Source organism: Triticum dicoccoides, chromosome 2B (assembly GCF_002162155.2).
Source record: "Triticum dicoccoides isolate Atlit2015 ecotype Zavitan chromosome 2B, WEW_v2.0, whole genome shotgun sequence".
In the NCBI taxonomy this organism is placed as follows: Eukaryota; Viridiplantae; Streptophyta; class Magnoliopsida; order Poales; family Poaceae; genus Triticum; species Triticum dicoccoides.
The window spans coordinates 217,112,448-217,128,575 of record NC_041383.1 but is presented as its reverse complement, the minus strand read 5'-3'; the positions used below and the strand labels follow the sequence as shown (position 1 = coordinate 217,128,575).

The 16,128-nt window shown below is 53.3% G+C and overlaps 1 protein-coding gene across 2 annotated transcripts in view; it reads left to right on the top strand.

The window, feature by feature from the left end:
* Positions 1-2,743: 2,743 nt before the first annotated feature.
* Positions 2,744-16,128, top strand: part of LOC119367584 — a 53,249-nt gene continuing 39,864 nt past the window's right edge. For both annotated transcript variants that reach the window (XM_037633062.1, XM_037633061.1), the window contains exons 1-5: positions 2,744-3,133; positions 3,410-3,491; positions 3,578-3,693; positions 3,811-3,948; positions 4,059-4,085. In XM_037633062.1, the coding sequence (XP_037488959.1) occupies positions 2,762-3,133; positions 3,410-3,491; positions 3,578-3,693; positions 3,811-3,948; positions 4,059-4,085 (735 nt within the window). In that variant the 5' untranslated portion in view covers positions 2,744-2,761. The remainder of the gene's footprint in view (positions 3,134-3,409; positions 3,492-3,577; positions 3,694-3,810; positions 3,949-4,058; positions 4,086-16,128) is intronic.

The following is a 16,128-nucleotide window of genomic DNA, read 5'->3' as shown; positions in this document are numbered from 1 at the left end:
ACCTATTAAGTATTTTTCAATATTATTTTGGAATATATTTAAATCAAACAAATGATTTTCTATATTATCCATATCTTTTAAACCGTAACTTCGATTTTAACATATTATATATGAAATGTTATTAGAAAAATGTGTGGAATCTAAATATGATGTTAATTTTTCCTATTAAATATTTTTAAAATATTGTTTTCGAAGCAAACTTATAATTTATAGTGCAAGATCCATTTTTCTTTCGTACTGCGGCGATCCGGATTGCAAATAAACACCCCACTATAACCATATGGGGAAAAACATCGATAACTACACATGCATACCTCTGGAAAATGTCGCAGGAGAAAACAATAGATTTCTCATCGCGAGAGTGAGAGAAAGCGAGAGAGAGAGGGCGAGGGAGGAGAGAGGGAGAGAGAGAGACACCTTAGGATTAACCATATTCAAACACGTTTTTTGTTGTTTTGTGTGAACACCGAGGCGATTGCCGGCGAGGGTGAGAAGGAGGATAAGCGGCAACACAAATGTGATGCCTCGCAAAAATAAAAGAGATGGACCTATTGAGTGATGGTTGTTGGGTTAAGAGCTTGTGTTATGTTTTTTCTCCCGTTGCAACGCCACGGGCTTTTTTGCTAATAATAATAAAGCAAATTGGGTTTCTTTTGTCCGTCATGCCATTTTTCAGAAAAGTCCCTCTATTTCAGAGAATTCAACCCGCAGTCCCGTTTTAAGTTAAAACGAATTGTTATTTTCGTATTTTACACAAAAGTCCCTGTTTTTTCTTGAAATCAACCCACCGTCCGGATTTAAGTCACACTCAAACCGTTATTTTACATTTTTCGAAAACCCCTATGATGTTTTAGGTAATTCATCCGCAGATCATATTTAAGTCAAATAAATGCTTTTTAAAATCATCCATATCTTTTAAACCGTAACTCCGATTTGAACATGTTATATATAAAATTTGATTAGAAAAATATGTAGAATATGAATATGAGATTATTTTTACCTTTTAAGTATATTTGAATATTATTTTAGAATATATTTGAGGCAAACCAAATGATTTTCTAAATTATCTGTATCTTTTAAACCGTAACTTCGATTTTAACATATTGTATATGAAATTTTATTAGAAAAATGTGTGGAATCTAAATATGATGTTAATTTTACTTATTAAATATTTTTAAAATATTATTATGGAAGCAAACTTACAATTTATAGCGCAAGATCCGTTTTTTCATACCGGCGGCGATCCGGATTGCAAATAAACACTCCACTATGACCATATACGGAAAAGAAAACATCGATAACTACACGTGCATACCTCTAAAAAATGTTGCAAGGGAAAACAACAGATTTCTCATCGCGAAAGTGAGAGAGAGAGGGGGGGGGGAGGGAGAAAGAGGGAGAGGGAGGAGAGAGGGAGAGAGAGACGCCTTAGGATTAACCATATTCAACACATGTTTTTTGTTGTTTTGTGTGAACACCGAGGCCATCGCCGGCGAGGGTGAGAAGGAGGATCGGCAACACAAATATGATGCCTCGCAAAAATAAAGAAGATGGACCTATTGTAGTCTTGAATGATGGTTGTTGAGTTAAGAGTGTGTGTTATGTTTTCTCTCCCGTTGCAACGCACGGGCTCTTTTGCTAGTTAAAAAAAAGACAAAACTAGGCCATCCCAATAGTTATACCGAGTGTAAAAAAGTTCAGGCAAGGAGCTCCTATACAGCGCTGCAGGCGCCCGTTAACGATCCGGCGCCTGCAGTGCTGCTAGCATGGGCTGGCCCACTAGTCTGCTGCCCTATTTTTTTAGTTTTTTTAGCGAAAAAATATGAAATGAAGAAAGGTTTACAGATTTAAAGAAAAAAAGTTGATCCATTTGAAAAAATATGTTCATATCATTAAAAAAGGTTCATAAAATTTGAAAAGTTCATCAATTTGAAAAAAAGTTCATTCAAATTGAAAAAAGTTCATCCAATTTTGCAAAAGGTCATTAAATTTTAAAAAAGTTCATAGAAATTGAAAAAAAGTTCATGTATTTTTAGAAAAAGTTCATGGAACTGAAAAAAAGTTCGTAAGTAAAAAAAAGTTCATCCATTTTCAAGACAAAGTTTTGATTAAATTTAGAAAAAGTTCATCAATATTCAAAAAAGTTCATCCATCTCAAAAAAGTTCACAGATTTTTTTTAAAAAAAATGGTCAACCGGCGCCTAGATGGACCGGCCCATTTATGGACGCCACAGGCGCAAGTTAGCAAAATGCACGTTAACTGGCGCCTATGGCGCCAAATAGGAAATGCCAGGGACACTCGCTAAAAGTGAAGTAGGCTAAGCAGAGAAGAGGGAAAATCGTCCATATAGGTTAACAATCATCCTCCCCGCCATCCAAGGAAATTTGTGATTATTGGCAATACATATATGTTCTATAAAAATAGTACACTTGAACAAAATCTATATATACACTTTTTAGAAAATGGAGGCAAAAAATCTATCTCATATATCTACTATCACTGTAAAAGAAAGAGAGGGCGAAGAACCAAATCATCCTATCCATCGAAACCTGTAATCTGATTTACGCTTTAATTACCCACCATGTCATTACTTTAATTAATTACCCATCATCTACTACCACTATAATCTTCGTTAACAAAATAGTCTTCGTTAATGAAATGCTAATCCCCCGCTTCCTCTCACCCCGCACGTCAACAACCGCTCTGCCGTTCGGAAAAAAGCAAACAACACACGCCCCCATGTCCTCTCGCCCCGCCCGCATGACCTCGACCTTTCGCCCACTCCTCCTCCTCCCGCGTTGTTCCTCCCGCAGCCGGAGCCACCCGCCACACCCTTCGCTGCCGGATCCGCCCTTCGCCGTGAGAGACGCCGCCGAGCCCGTCCGTCACGCCCGAGCCGCCGCCGGAGCCGTCCTTCGCCGCAGGAGCCACCGCCGCCGAGCCCGTCCATCGCGCCCGAGCCGTCGCCGAGCCCGTCCATTGCGCCGGAGCCGCCCTACGCCGCGGGAGCCCCTTAGCCGGGAGTCCGAGGACGAGGATGACAACGTAGACTACGAGGAGCATCGGGAGGCCAGGCGGCGCCTGATCCGCACTGTGCCGATCGTTGACTGGTTCGATGTCAAGAGCAACGAGGTATCCGCCACTCTGCTCCCCGTGTACCTGTTTCCCCTCCTGCGTCCTTTATTTCGTATGCGGCGAGGTGTTTGACGCGTGTTGTTCATGCCGCACGCGTGGAATGCCGTGAGAGCGGTGACCGTCAACTGCTACTGATTTTGATTAGCTTCAGCGTTTGTCATTGGGTTGGAGAATTGCGAGGACTCTAGTTTTCTGCTGTGCGTTTCGGTGAAGCTCTTGAAGAAGATCGAGGTTCAGGTTTGATCAGAATTTGTTCTTTTTTTCATTTTTCAGGTCAAGACGACGTCTCCGAGGAAGTACTTCGTCCGGCCGAACGCGAGCATCATCCACCCGTGGGATTCTTGCACGATAACAAGTAAGCATGCATACATGCATACATACTCCAGGATTCTTCATTTGGTTCTGATGTGCGCGCATCTGCCTTCTTGTTTCGGGTTATAGTTACCCTACAGTTACAGAAAGAGTACCCCACAAATATGCAATCAAAGAATAAATTCTTGATTCAGAGCACCAGGGTGGCTGCCAACACCGACATGGATGAAAACCCCCCCGACACTGTGAGCATAAAACTCATAATCACTGGTTTCTATGATATGATTTAGCCTTGCATTGTCATCTGGATAAAATGATTGGCATTCCTCCAACTATATTCCACCTTTATATGTATTCCTCAGTTCAACAAGGAGGCTGATAAGGTGATTGAGGAAATGAAGCTCAAGGTTGTCTACACATTGCCCAGTGGAAGCTCAGACGACTCTGGTGTCACATGTTCAGCAAATAGGAGCTTCAAGCAGGGCGACGACGATCTCTCGGTGAGATTTGCTAGCTCTATCATCTACGTAGGAAACATATGTTGGATCTGCTAATAAAAATTTATTACAAAGGCTAACTGTATTTCACATGTTTATGCTTTACCTTGTAGATGCTGAAGAATGCAAGCATTGAAGAGGTAACGCGCTCTTTCCAAACAGAAATTTCACATGTTTATTTAGAAATCTGACCAAAAAACTGCTAGCAAAGACATTTCCCCTGTTGAGTTCTGAGAAACAATTATTCTACCATTTTGACTTGACAGGCTTGAAGCCTCTACCGAACTTTGTAATGTTGCGTTGTGCATTTCCAAAAAATACACATTACATTCATCTTAAGATCTTTTTAATACTTTGCAGTACGCTTTTTGCACTGAGGTAGTTGCTATAGTCTTGCAAATACTATTTCTCTCTTAGATTCTTAAATGCAGAAGCAAATACACGCTACCTTTTCTTATATAAAATTGTGAAAAGAGCAAATATGGGAAATAGGACAATGTTCAAGCACCATCAAATCAGTGTTGAAATCAGCTTAAAGTTGATCGAGCATGAGAAAAGGTAGCTATACTTCTAGGCCGGTGTCATAATTGAGGTAGGAAGGGATGCCCAGAAGCCCACGAGCATGTTGCCCTATGTACATACTTAATTGTGCAATGGGACTAGAATTTGAAATTTTTTACCCACTTTTGTTCATCTGGAAAGGATGCCTAGAAGCCTACAATTCACTCTCCTGCAATTCAAGCCTTGGGATTGATCCAACAGTGTCGGAGTAATGGGCCACGGGTAGGCTTACCCGAGTCCCTGAATTTATCAAGACTTTGGGCCAACTCCGCCTGGCTGGACCCCGAGCTGAGGCTCCGCCCTTTGGGGCCGGCTGGCTTAGCGGCCGGCTGCCAGAGGGCGGCCGACCCAAGTCTACGGCGCTCCGAATGACCGGCTCCTGGCGGCCGCCTTGTAGAGAGGGCGGCAACGGGCAGGCGGCCACCTCACGACTACGGTGCGGCCGAGCCCTCATCGAGAGTACAAGTCAAAGCATGACTACAGTGAAGCACGTCGCCTCCCACGCTCAAGACGGGGGTGGCAACAGTGCTCCGTGTAGATGGAGATCTCCGCACGACGGAGCACTGTGCCGAATCAACCCTGACATCGCTTCGGGCAGGCGGAGCCCTGTTCCCCACGACGGCCTGTCGGTACGGTCTGCCAGAGGCGGGCCCTATCAGGCAGTGACCCTAAGGAAGACGGCGGAAGCTCGACCAGGCGGATTTCGAGAGGGGTCGGCCTCCAGCAGGTGGTCGTCCCTTGTCCCGAGGCGAGCACACCATTAAGATGATAAGACCAGGTGTGGCTACAGTGGCCTCCCGCCAGGCGGCGGGACTGTAGCCACGCTAAGATGACCAAGCCCCCGTCACCAACGACACGGCTACAGTAAGCAGCCACCAACCAGTCAGCGGGGCCCACCAGGCGGCGGGCACCAGCGGTCGGCGGAGAAGCCGGAGGCTGGGCCCAGCAGTCGGCCAGATTACCATTGTACCCCTGGGGGGTAGGCCTATATAAACCCCCCAGGCCACCCATGCAAAGGGTTCCCACTCCATTAGAACTAGCCACTCCCCTAGAGCAGGAAGAGAGCTAGCCTTGCCTCCTTCTGCCTCTAGCACACAGCTCAAGGAGCACCATTGTATCACTTGTGCCTTGGTGATCATGCGGAGACCCCGCAGAGCAGGACTAGGGGTGTTATCTCCTAGGAGAGCCCCGAACCTGGGTAAAGTACGCCGGCGTTCGTGTTCACGCCTTATCTCGCTTCCAGGCACCGGCGACGTTCTACTCGCTCCCACCATGATAAGCCATCCATTGGCATATGTCGCACCCAACCCCCGACATTTGGCGCCCACCGTGGGGCGAGGTGCATCGTCTCCCGAAGATCTGCTCTGGACAGGAACCCTGTTCCTTCCTGGCGAGCGAAGCCAGCCCAGCACGACCGACGGCGCCAGCCTCGACGCGCTGCGCGGCGCAGAGATCGCCTGCGTGGCGAGCTGCCTCGCTGACCTCGTTGGCGAGATCAACCTCTCTGACGAGTCGGCCTCCGACGCGGGCACAAGCTGCCCTGAGAGCCGCCTCATCAGGCTCCTCAACCAGCTCCATGTCACTACCGAGCCTGCTGTGGACCTGGAGTCCATCGGCTCGACCGATCCGATGATCGTCGACTCCGACACGGCGTTGCTCGACGCGTTCCCCACCAACGTGGTGATCTACGACGAGCCGCCTCCTCGCGAGTACAATGGCGGGAGCACCGTCACGGAGGTACTCGTCATCAACAGTGAGGAGCACTCGGACAGGCGTGCTCAAGATCCCATCGACGCCACTCTGTGCGACCTCATGGCACCCATTCCCGAGGGCGTGGACGCTGAGGCGCTGGAGGCACGCCGCCTCCAGCTTGTCGAAAATTCTGGCCGCCTGGCCAGCACGCGCTGGCTTTCGGACGCCTATCGGCGCGAGATGGACCGGGCCGTAGGTGGCACGCCGGCTCCTGGGGGGCCTAGCCTCCTGGGCACAGTTCAGTAGCGTGGCGCGACCATCACCAGCATGTTCGGGGCAGAGTGCCCCGTCTACGCCATGCCTGCAGAGAACATCCGGGCCGCCCAGGCGGTAACGGATGAGATGAACAAGTACAACGGCGACGAGCTCCGCCACATGACGGAGTGAGTCCAACAGCTCCTGGACGCGGCTGTCGCGCAGCACGAGGCCGCCTGCCGCGTTGAAGTCCCACTCGGACGAAACGACGAGCCGCCCCCACGCCGAGATCATGGGGCAACCTCCCGGACGCCGACTGGTGGCGCCCGCGGAGGAAAGGGCAATGAGCCGGCTGCTAGCTGCAGTCGGACGCGCCTCTCCATCGAGCGGGACGAGGACGGCCGCCCTCGCGCAGTAGAGCGGCGAGGCAACCTGCCGCCTCCCTTGCCTCGTGGAGCGAGGTACCCCACTCCGCCTCCTGTCACGCATCCGACACTCGGCGACCGCCTTGGCCGCCGAGAGGGAGTCGGAGAGAATGATGCTCGCCATCGGATCGATCGTCTCAACCGATCCCTGGCACTTGAAGAAGAAGATGCGCTGGGCCCACCCTGTTTCGGCCCCCGAATCTGAGATGAGCCTTTCCCCAAGGGGTTCACCCTCCCGGGAGACTCGCCCAAGTACACCGGCTCCGTGAAGCCGGAGGACTGGCTGGTCGACTACTCCACGGCTGTCAGCATAGCAAACGGCAACAAGCGCGTCGCCGTGAAATACGTCCCGCTCATGCTTCAAGGCACTGCCCGAACGTGGCTCAACAGCTTGAAGCCCCGCAGCATCAACAGCTGGGTTGATTTCACTGAGGTCTTCATCCGCAACTTCACCAGCACCTACAAGCGGGCTCCCAAGCCCTGACAACTCTCCTTGTGCGTCCAAGGGCCCACAGAGTCGACTCGCGACTACCTCACGCGCTGGACCGAGCTGCGCAATTCCTGCGAAGGCGTGCACGAGGTGCAGGCGATCGAGTACTTCACTGCCGGGTGCCGAGATGGCACCCTCCTCAAGCATCGACTCCTTTGCGACGAGCCCGAGACCCTTGATGAGCTGCCGGTCATCGCCGACAAGCATGCCACGGCCGACTCCTCCATGAAGGCGGAAATACTGGTAGATGCGTCCGGCAAGGTGGCACCTCAAGCCCCTCGGACTCCGGTTGGTGACACCAGTCGGCGACAGCAACCAGGTGATAACAAGCGGAAGGCCACCCAGCCGGCTTCTACCAGCCGGCAGGTGGCAACGGTCGAGGATCAGCAGCCAGAAGGGCAACCGGCCCCCAAGCGGCAGAAGGGCGGCAAGTCCAATTGGTTGCCCGCCTTCTCTTACAAACAAACCTTGGATGCACCCTGCAAGTTCCATAGTGGTGCGAAGCCGTCCAACCACACCACCCGAAAGTGTCACGGGCTCACCAGAATCGCCAAGGGAGATGGACTCCTACCTCCTCCGCCTGCCGGACCGCCGCCTCCTCAGTCCCAGCAGCCGGCAGCCCGGCCAGTCGACGCCATACAAGACGAGTACCCGGAGGAACATGGAGCCTATGTTGTGTTTACTAGCATGGCCGACGACAGACGCAGCAGACGGCAACAACAACAAGAAGTGCAAGCAGTGGCCTCCAACACTCCAGAGTTCATGCACTGGTCTGAGAAGCCTATCAGTTGGAGCAGGGCCGACCACCCGGAAGTGATGCCTTCCCTTGGTTCATATGCCCTGGTCCTAGAAGCAACCCTTGCAATGGAGAGGCGAGCAGCCCATTTCTCCAGAGTCTTGATAGATGGCGGCAGCAGCATCAATATCCTGTACCGTGACACAATGGAGAAGTTGGGAATCAAGCAGAAGCAGTTCGTCCCCAGTCGGACTGTATTCCATGGCATATTCCCTGGCCTTTCCTGCTCACCAATCGGCAAGACCCAGATTGATGTCCTCTTCGGAGACAAGAATCACTTCCGCCGAGAGCTAGTTTGGTTTCAAGTGGTGGACCTTGAGAGCCCCTACCATGCACTGCTGGGCCGGCCTGCTCTGGCCAAATTCATGGCGGTCCCCCACTACGCCTACCTTAAGATGAAGTTGCCGAGTACCAAGGGGATCCTGACAGTAGTCAAAGACTACAAGAAGTCGATCACTTGCGCCGCAGATAGCAGCCGGCTGGCCGAGTCCCTCGTGATTGCAGCCGAGAAACGGCTCCTTGACCGGGTGGTGGCATTGGCAGGCAAGAAGCCAGAAATTTCACCCACCCCCCAGGAGTCGAAGGTTGAGGGCTCGTTCAAGCCGGCCAAGGAAACAAAGAAAATACCCTTGGACCCGGAGCACCCGGAGAGGCACGCTGTCGTAGGCACATGCCTTGACATCAAATAGGAAAGCGAGCTCCTCGATTTCCTCTGTGAGAATCGGGACATCTTTGCATGGTCTCCCAAAGACATGCCGGGTGTTCCGACGGATTTCGCCGAGCACAAGCTACATGTCCGACCTGGCGTCAAGCCAGTCTGGCAGCCCTTGCGCCGCCTGTCGGAAGAGAAGAGAAGATTTGTCGGAGAAGAGATAGCCCGGCTTCTTCCAGCCGGATTCATCATGGAAGTGTTCTTTCCAGAGTGGCTGGCCAACCCAGTCCTAGTGTTGAAGAAGAACAAGTAGTGGTGCATGTGCATTGACTTCACCAGCCTCAACAAAGCCTGCCCCAAAGATCCCTTCGCTCTGCCAAGCATTGATCAAGTAATAGACTCCACAGCCGGGTGCGAGCTGTTGAGTTTCTTGGATGCATACTCAGGTTATCACCAGATAAAGCTGAACCCGGCCGACAGGCTGAAGACCGCCTTCATCACACCTTTTGGAGCCTTCTGCTACCTGACTATGATGTTCGGCTTGAGAAACATCGGCGCCACATTTCAGCGTTGCATGCAGAAGTGCCTCCTCAAGCAACTCGGCAGAAATGCCCATGTATATGTGGATGATGTGGTGGTGAAGACGGAGAAGCGTGGCACGCTGCTGGAGGACCTCAAGGAGACCTTTGAGAATTTGCGCCGATTCCAGATCAAGCTCAACCCAGAGAAATGTGTCTTTGGAGTATCAGCCGGCCAGCTTCTCGGCTTTCTGGTCTCAGAGCGCGGCATAGAGTGCAATCCCGTGAAGATCAAGGCAATTGAGATGATTAAAGTACCCACCCGACTGCTGGACATGCAGAAATTCACCGGCTGCCTGGCGTCAGTTAGCCGTTTCATCAGTCGGCTGGGAGAGAAGGCTCTTCCCCTGTACCAACTCATGAAGAAGACCACTTTTTTCGAGTGGAACGACAAGGCAGACGAAGCATTTCTCCAACTCAAGAAAATGTTGGCAACCCCGCCTATCCTGGCGGCTCCGACTGAGAAGGAGCCCATGCTCCTCTACATTGCAGCCACCAGTCGGGTTGTCAGCATAGTCATGGTAGTAGAGCGCAAGGAGAAGGACAAAGCATTGCCGGTCCAAAGACCGGTGTATTACTTGAGCAAAGTATTGTCCGCTTCCAAGCAAAACTACCCCCACTACCAGAAGATGTGTTACGGCGTGCATTTCGCCGCCAAGAAGCTGAAGCCTTACTTTCAAGAGCACCCAATAACTGTCGTCTGCACAGCCTCGCTTGCCGAGATCATTGGAAGCCGGGATGCTTCTGGCCGAGTGGCCAAGTGGGCTATTGATCTGGCCCCTTATACCATCTACTACCAGCCTCGCACCGCCATCAAATCACAAGTGTTGGCCGACTTCCTTGTCGATTGGGCCGAGACCCAATATTTGCCACCTGCACCAGACTCCATTCATTGGCGGATGCATTTTGATGGTTCAAAAATGCGCACTGGTATGGGAGCCGGCGTCGTCCTCACCTCTCCCAAGGGCGACAAGCTCAAATACGTGTTGCAAGTCCACTTCGCCGCCTCCAACAACATAGCAGAATATGAGGCACTCATACACGTGCTCCGGCTTGCCAAGGAACTCGGCATTCACCGGATCCTGTGTTATGGTGACTCCGACTTGGTGGTCCAGCAGTCGTCACGCGACTGGGACGCCAAGGATGCAAACATGGCAAGCTACCGCTTCCTCGTACAGCAACTCGGCGGATACTTCGACGGGTGCGAGTTCCTTCACGTGCCAAGAAACGACAACGAGCAAGAAGATGCCTTGGCACGAATTGGCTCCACCCGACAAGCAATACCAGCCGGCGTCGCCTTACGCCGCCTTCTGAAGCCATCTGTCAAGCCGTCTCCTAATTCAGACTCCATCTTTGTGCCCCGCCGAAGCAGTCGGATCCGACTTGGCGACCCCAGAGGCCGGCACGGGGATTTTGATAGGCGGCCCGGGGACTGCTACAGCTGCGCCCGGCCCGGGGACTTCAGAACCCGGCCCGGGGACTTCAGCAATCGGCCCGGGGACTTCTTCAGCACAGCAGGCGGAAGCAGCTGCCAACCCGCCGCCTCCCGGCCCAACCGCCCTCGTACAAGTTGCAGTGGTCGCAGTCGAAGAAATTGTGGCGCCCTCATGGGCTCAGCCGATCCTCAAGTTCTTGGTGAGTAAAGAGCTGCCAACCGATGAAATCTCAGCCCGACAAGTGCAGAGGCGAGCTGCAACTTACACCATAGTCAACAAAGAGCTGGTGCAACGAAGCGTCATAGGAGTTTATCAGCGGTGTGTGGAGTCGGACCAAGGCCAAGCAATACTCAGAGATATCCACCAGGGCGAGTGCGGCGACCATGCGGCTTCAAGATCACTTGTGGCCAAAGCTTCCCGCCACGGGTTCTTCTGGCCGACTGCCCTGGAAGAGGCCAAAGAGCTAGTTCAGAAGTGTCAAGGGTGCCAGAGGTTCCGCTCCAAGCCACACCTGTCGGCTTCTGCACTCAAGACCATTCCCATAGCCTGGCCCTTTGCTGTATGGGGACTGGATATGGTAGGACCATTCAAGACAGCCCGCGGTGGCATGACTCACTTGCTTGTCGCTGTGGACAAGTTTACCAAGTGGATAGAGGCAAAACCAATCAAGAAGCTGAATGGGCCGACTGCCGTGACTTTCATCGCCGACATCACCACGTGATACGGCATCTCACACAGCATCATCACCGACAATGGCACCAACTTCGCCAAAGGAGCCTTGGCTCGTTTTTGTGCAACATAGGGCATCCGCCTGGACCTAGCATCCGTTGCCCACCCACAGTCAAATGGCCAAGTGGAGTGTGCAAACGGCCTCATTTTGTCCGGCCTCAAGCCCCGACTGGTCGAGCCTCTGGAGTGTTCGGCCGGCTGCTAGCTCGACGAGCTGTCGGCCGTCCTCTGGAGCCTGCGCACAACTCCAAACAAGTCAACGGGCTTCACGCCTTTCTTCCTTGTCTACGGTGCCGAAGCCGTCATCCCGACAGATATTGAGTTCGACTCCCCAAGAGTCACCATGTACACTGAGGCGGACGCCAAGGAAGCACGAGAAGATGGCGTCGACTTGCTGGAGGAAGGCCGGCTATTGGCACTCAGCCGGTCGGCCATCTACTAGCAAAGTCTATGCCGATACTACAACCGCAAGGTGAAGCCAAGATCTTTCCTGGAGGGAGACCTTGTGCTCTGGCTGATCCAGTGAACAGCCGGACAGCACAAGCTCTCGGCACCCTGGGAAGGCCCTTTCATCATCAGTAAGGTATTGGGCAACGATGCCTACTATCTGATCGATGCCTAGAAGCCCAGAGCGCGCAACAGGGATGATTCAGACAAAGAGACGGAGAGGCCATGGAATGCAAACCTCCTCCGAAGGTTTTACAGTTGAAAGCAGTATGTATCACACTACCTTTTGTACTATGCATAAAGACTCCGGGTCCCTCGAGAAGAGCTCGGGGACTGCCCTCTTTTATCTATATGATAAGTGTCATGCCTATGAGAATGTACAGTCTATTTTTTCTGCCTGGCACCGGGTTCGACCAGTCGGCCCGGAGCCTTGCCGCCTTCTACAATATGCCGCCTCCTGCAGCCGGACAAGTAGTGTGCCGGCACCAAAAACTTCCTTTGTCAGAAGCCACAGCTCGCAGAGCGATTGCATGGCGGGCAAAGGTTGCAAAGAAGTGCCCCACACGAAAGAATGACCAAGGAAGAAAACGCATATAGTAGAGGGCGGCATCGCACTTAGCCGTCTGGCTGCTTGGCAGCCAGACGGCCGGCCTCCGCCTCAATTACCAAAAAAACTCCGAATGGCTAAGTCCTAGCCCCCCTCACAAATGGCTAGAGCACTCAAATCAGCCGCGGTCCGCAGAGCGGCCGCCCGGCTGGTGAAAGCAAAGCCTAAGGGTTGGCGGCAAAGGAAAAAACCAAGGAGAAAAAGGGAAAAAAGGCTGGAGGTCGGCACAGCAAGCATAAGCAACGATAAATATTTACATGGATAAAGGCCTCTGGCCGGCATTCAAACAGAGTTTGATATACACCCCGAGGGTGGAATTGCACGAATTTAACAAAATGTTCAAAACAGCAAGCAGAAAGCAGATAAAACCCTAAGGAGCAGCAGAAGACTCCGGCTGGGCGGTGCCGGCTGGCGTGGCAGAAGGATCCGGCTGGACGGTGCCGGATGGCGTGGCCAAGGACTCTGGCTGGATGCTGGAGTCGGCTGCGCCACCTGGCGCAGCAGGCGGCTCCGTCTGGGCGGAGGAGTCACCAGCGGCAGGCGGGGCATTGGAGTGCTGGAGGACGGTGTCGATGGCGTCCGTCGGAGGAACGGGCGGCGGGTCTGCCCCCACTTGGACGCCTCCAGTAGCGGGCGGCACCTCGGTGCGTGGCTTGTTGCTTGAGGCCCGGTCAGGCTGGGGCTGACCGTCCGCCCCGACCTCCGGCATGTCGACGTCGCTCTCCTCGTCTTCCTCCTCCTCCTCCTGTCCTTCCTCCTCCCCGTCTTCCCCTTCGTCGCTAGAGTCGATGACTTCAGCTGAATCTTCGCTGTCCTCTAGATTTAACCCGAGCCACTCGTGCGGAGCTTTGCCGCCTTCCTCGACCACCTCCGGCACAAAGACACTGGTGTCGGTGAAGTCGGCAATCGCCGCCGCCGTGTTGACGAGCTCAGCTTCCACCGCCGCCAGCTCCTCCTGCGCCTCCAGCCGGAATGTGGCTAACTGGGCTAGATCTAGCCCAGGGTACCACGCCTTGACGAATTCCAAGGCCCGGCGCGCCCCTGCCCGGGCTGCTGAGCCTTTCCAGGCCTCCAGGCGGCCGGCCGCCACCTCCAGCCAGTCGGCAGTCCGACTTGGGGTGCACGGAGACGGTAGGCCTGGCCAGAGGGCGGAGACTGCCTGGGCTCCGACGCGCTGGAGGCGGCGCAGCAAGCAATGAGCAGGCCGAAGCCGGGCCAGAATGCTGAGGACCTGTTCGCCAAGAGTCCGCCGGGAATCAGCAACGATCTGCGCACCCTCTGCCCTTCGCTCCTCGCGCTGGGCCTCGATCATCTGGATCGCGGCTATGGAATGGCCCGGGAAGAAGTCTGTCTGGGCAGAAGAAGAAAAAGGCCAAGGCCATAAGCAACGGCCGATAGCTCAAAACAAGAAACTAAGAGAATAAGGCTTACCGTTGACCAAATCTTCGATGCTGCTGAAGCAGACCGTCACCTGGGCTTCCTTGTCGGCCCAGGCGGAGCGCTCGACCTCAAACTCGGCGAGGAGGCCGGTCTCCGTCGTCTCCGCCTTAAGCTGGGCCGCCTTAAGGGTTTCTGCTTGCTCGGCAAGTTGGGTGACCAGGCGGTCCCGCTCCTTCGCCAACTTGCTGCACTCCGCCTCCTTGCCAAGCAGGGCGGTCTTGGCTTCGCCCAGCTGCTGCTGCAGGGCAGCATTGGCCTCTGAAGAAAGAAAGAGCAGAAAAAGGCGTCAGTCAAGCGGACAAGACAAAGGAAAGAAACAACCGAGGAGATTCGACCCGACTGCTCAGCAATCGGCCTGAACCTCGGGGACTACAGCCTGCGGGCGCGCCTTCGCGCCCCCGCGGAAAAGAAGTAGTTGACGAAAGAAAGTTACAACTAAGGAGATTCGGCCCGACTGCTCAGCAGTCGGCCCGAACCTCGGGGACTACAGCCCGCGGGTGCGCCAGCGCGCCCCCGCGAAGAAAGGAGACAGAAACTTACGCTGGCTGTCGGTGTCAAAACCGGCGGATCTCGGGTAGGGGGTCCCGAACTGTGCGTCTAGGCGGATGGTAACAGGAGACAAGGGACACGATGTTTTTACCCAGGTTCGGGCCTTCTCGATGGAGGTAAAACCCTACTCCTGCTTGATTGATATTGATGATATGGGTAGTACAAGAGTGGATCTACCACGAGATCAAGGAGGCTAAACCCTAGAAGCTAGCCTGTGGTATGATTGTTGTCCTGTCCTATGGACTCAAACCCTCCGGTTAATATAGACACCGGAGAGGGCTAGGGTTACACAGAGTCGGTTACAATGGTAGGAGATCTACATATCCGTATCGCCAAGCTTGCCTTCCACGCCAAGGAAAGTCCCATCCGGACGCGGGACGAACTCTTCAATCTTGTATCTTCATAGTCTTGGAGTCCGGCCGATGATGATAGTTCGGCTATCCGGACACCCCCTAGTCCGGGACTCCCTCAGTAGCCCCTGAACCAGGCTTCAATGACGACGAGTCCGGCGCGCATATTGTCTTCGGCATTGCAAGGCGGGTTCTTCCTCCGAATAATTTATGGTAGATTGTGAACACCAGGATAGTGTCTGGCTCTGCAAAATAAATTCCACATACCACCGTAGAGAGAATAATATTTACACAAGTTCAATCTGCTGACATATTTTGTGGCGTGACGTCACACCACAACCAAGCTTTTACTCGAATCATTTTTATTATACCGCCTCAGTGCATTTAGTGAAGCGGTTTCCTTGGCACGTCTTATCGAAGCAGAGATCGTATTCCCCTTATTCCGGGATTCCCATCAATACGGACGTGGGTAACCCAACCGCGCCATTGATTGCGGCGCTTGGGAGATAAGCGAGTTTTACCAGGCCGGTGGGGACGCATAGTCTTGTCCGCCCATATATAAGGGGATAAGGATCCACCTTTTTTACCTACGCCTTCTTCCTCCTTTGCTTATCCATCTCCGTGCACTCGAGCTCCAGCGCCCAAGTCCGCACATCTCACCTCGACCTTCTCCAGCCATGTCCGGAGCGGGAGGCAAGTGGATGGCCTCCTCCATTACGGAGGGACACATCAAGAAGCTGCGCAGCGCCGGATATCTGTCCAGCGACATCGCGCACCGGCTCCCCGACGAGGGGCAGCTCATCCCCACCCCCGGGCCCCATGAGAGGGTGGTATTCCTTCCCCATTTCCTCCGCGGACTGGGCTTCCCACTCCACCCCTTTGTCCGGGGGCTCATGTTCTACTACGGCCTGGATTTCCACGATCTGGCCCCTAATTTCATCCTCAATATCTCGGCGTTTATCGTCGTGTGCGAGGCCTTCCTCTGCATCCAGCCCCACTTCGGCTTGTGGCTAAAGACCTTCAATGTCAAGCCGAAGGTTGTGAAGGGCAGCCAAGCGGAGTGCGGAGGCGCCATGGTGGGCAAAATGCCCAACGTTACTTGGCTCGAGGGCGCCTTCGTGGAAACCATCAAAGGGTGGCAATCGGGGTGGTTCTACATCACCGAGCCGCATGACC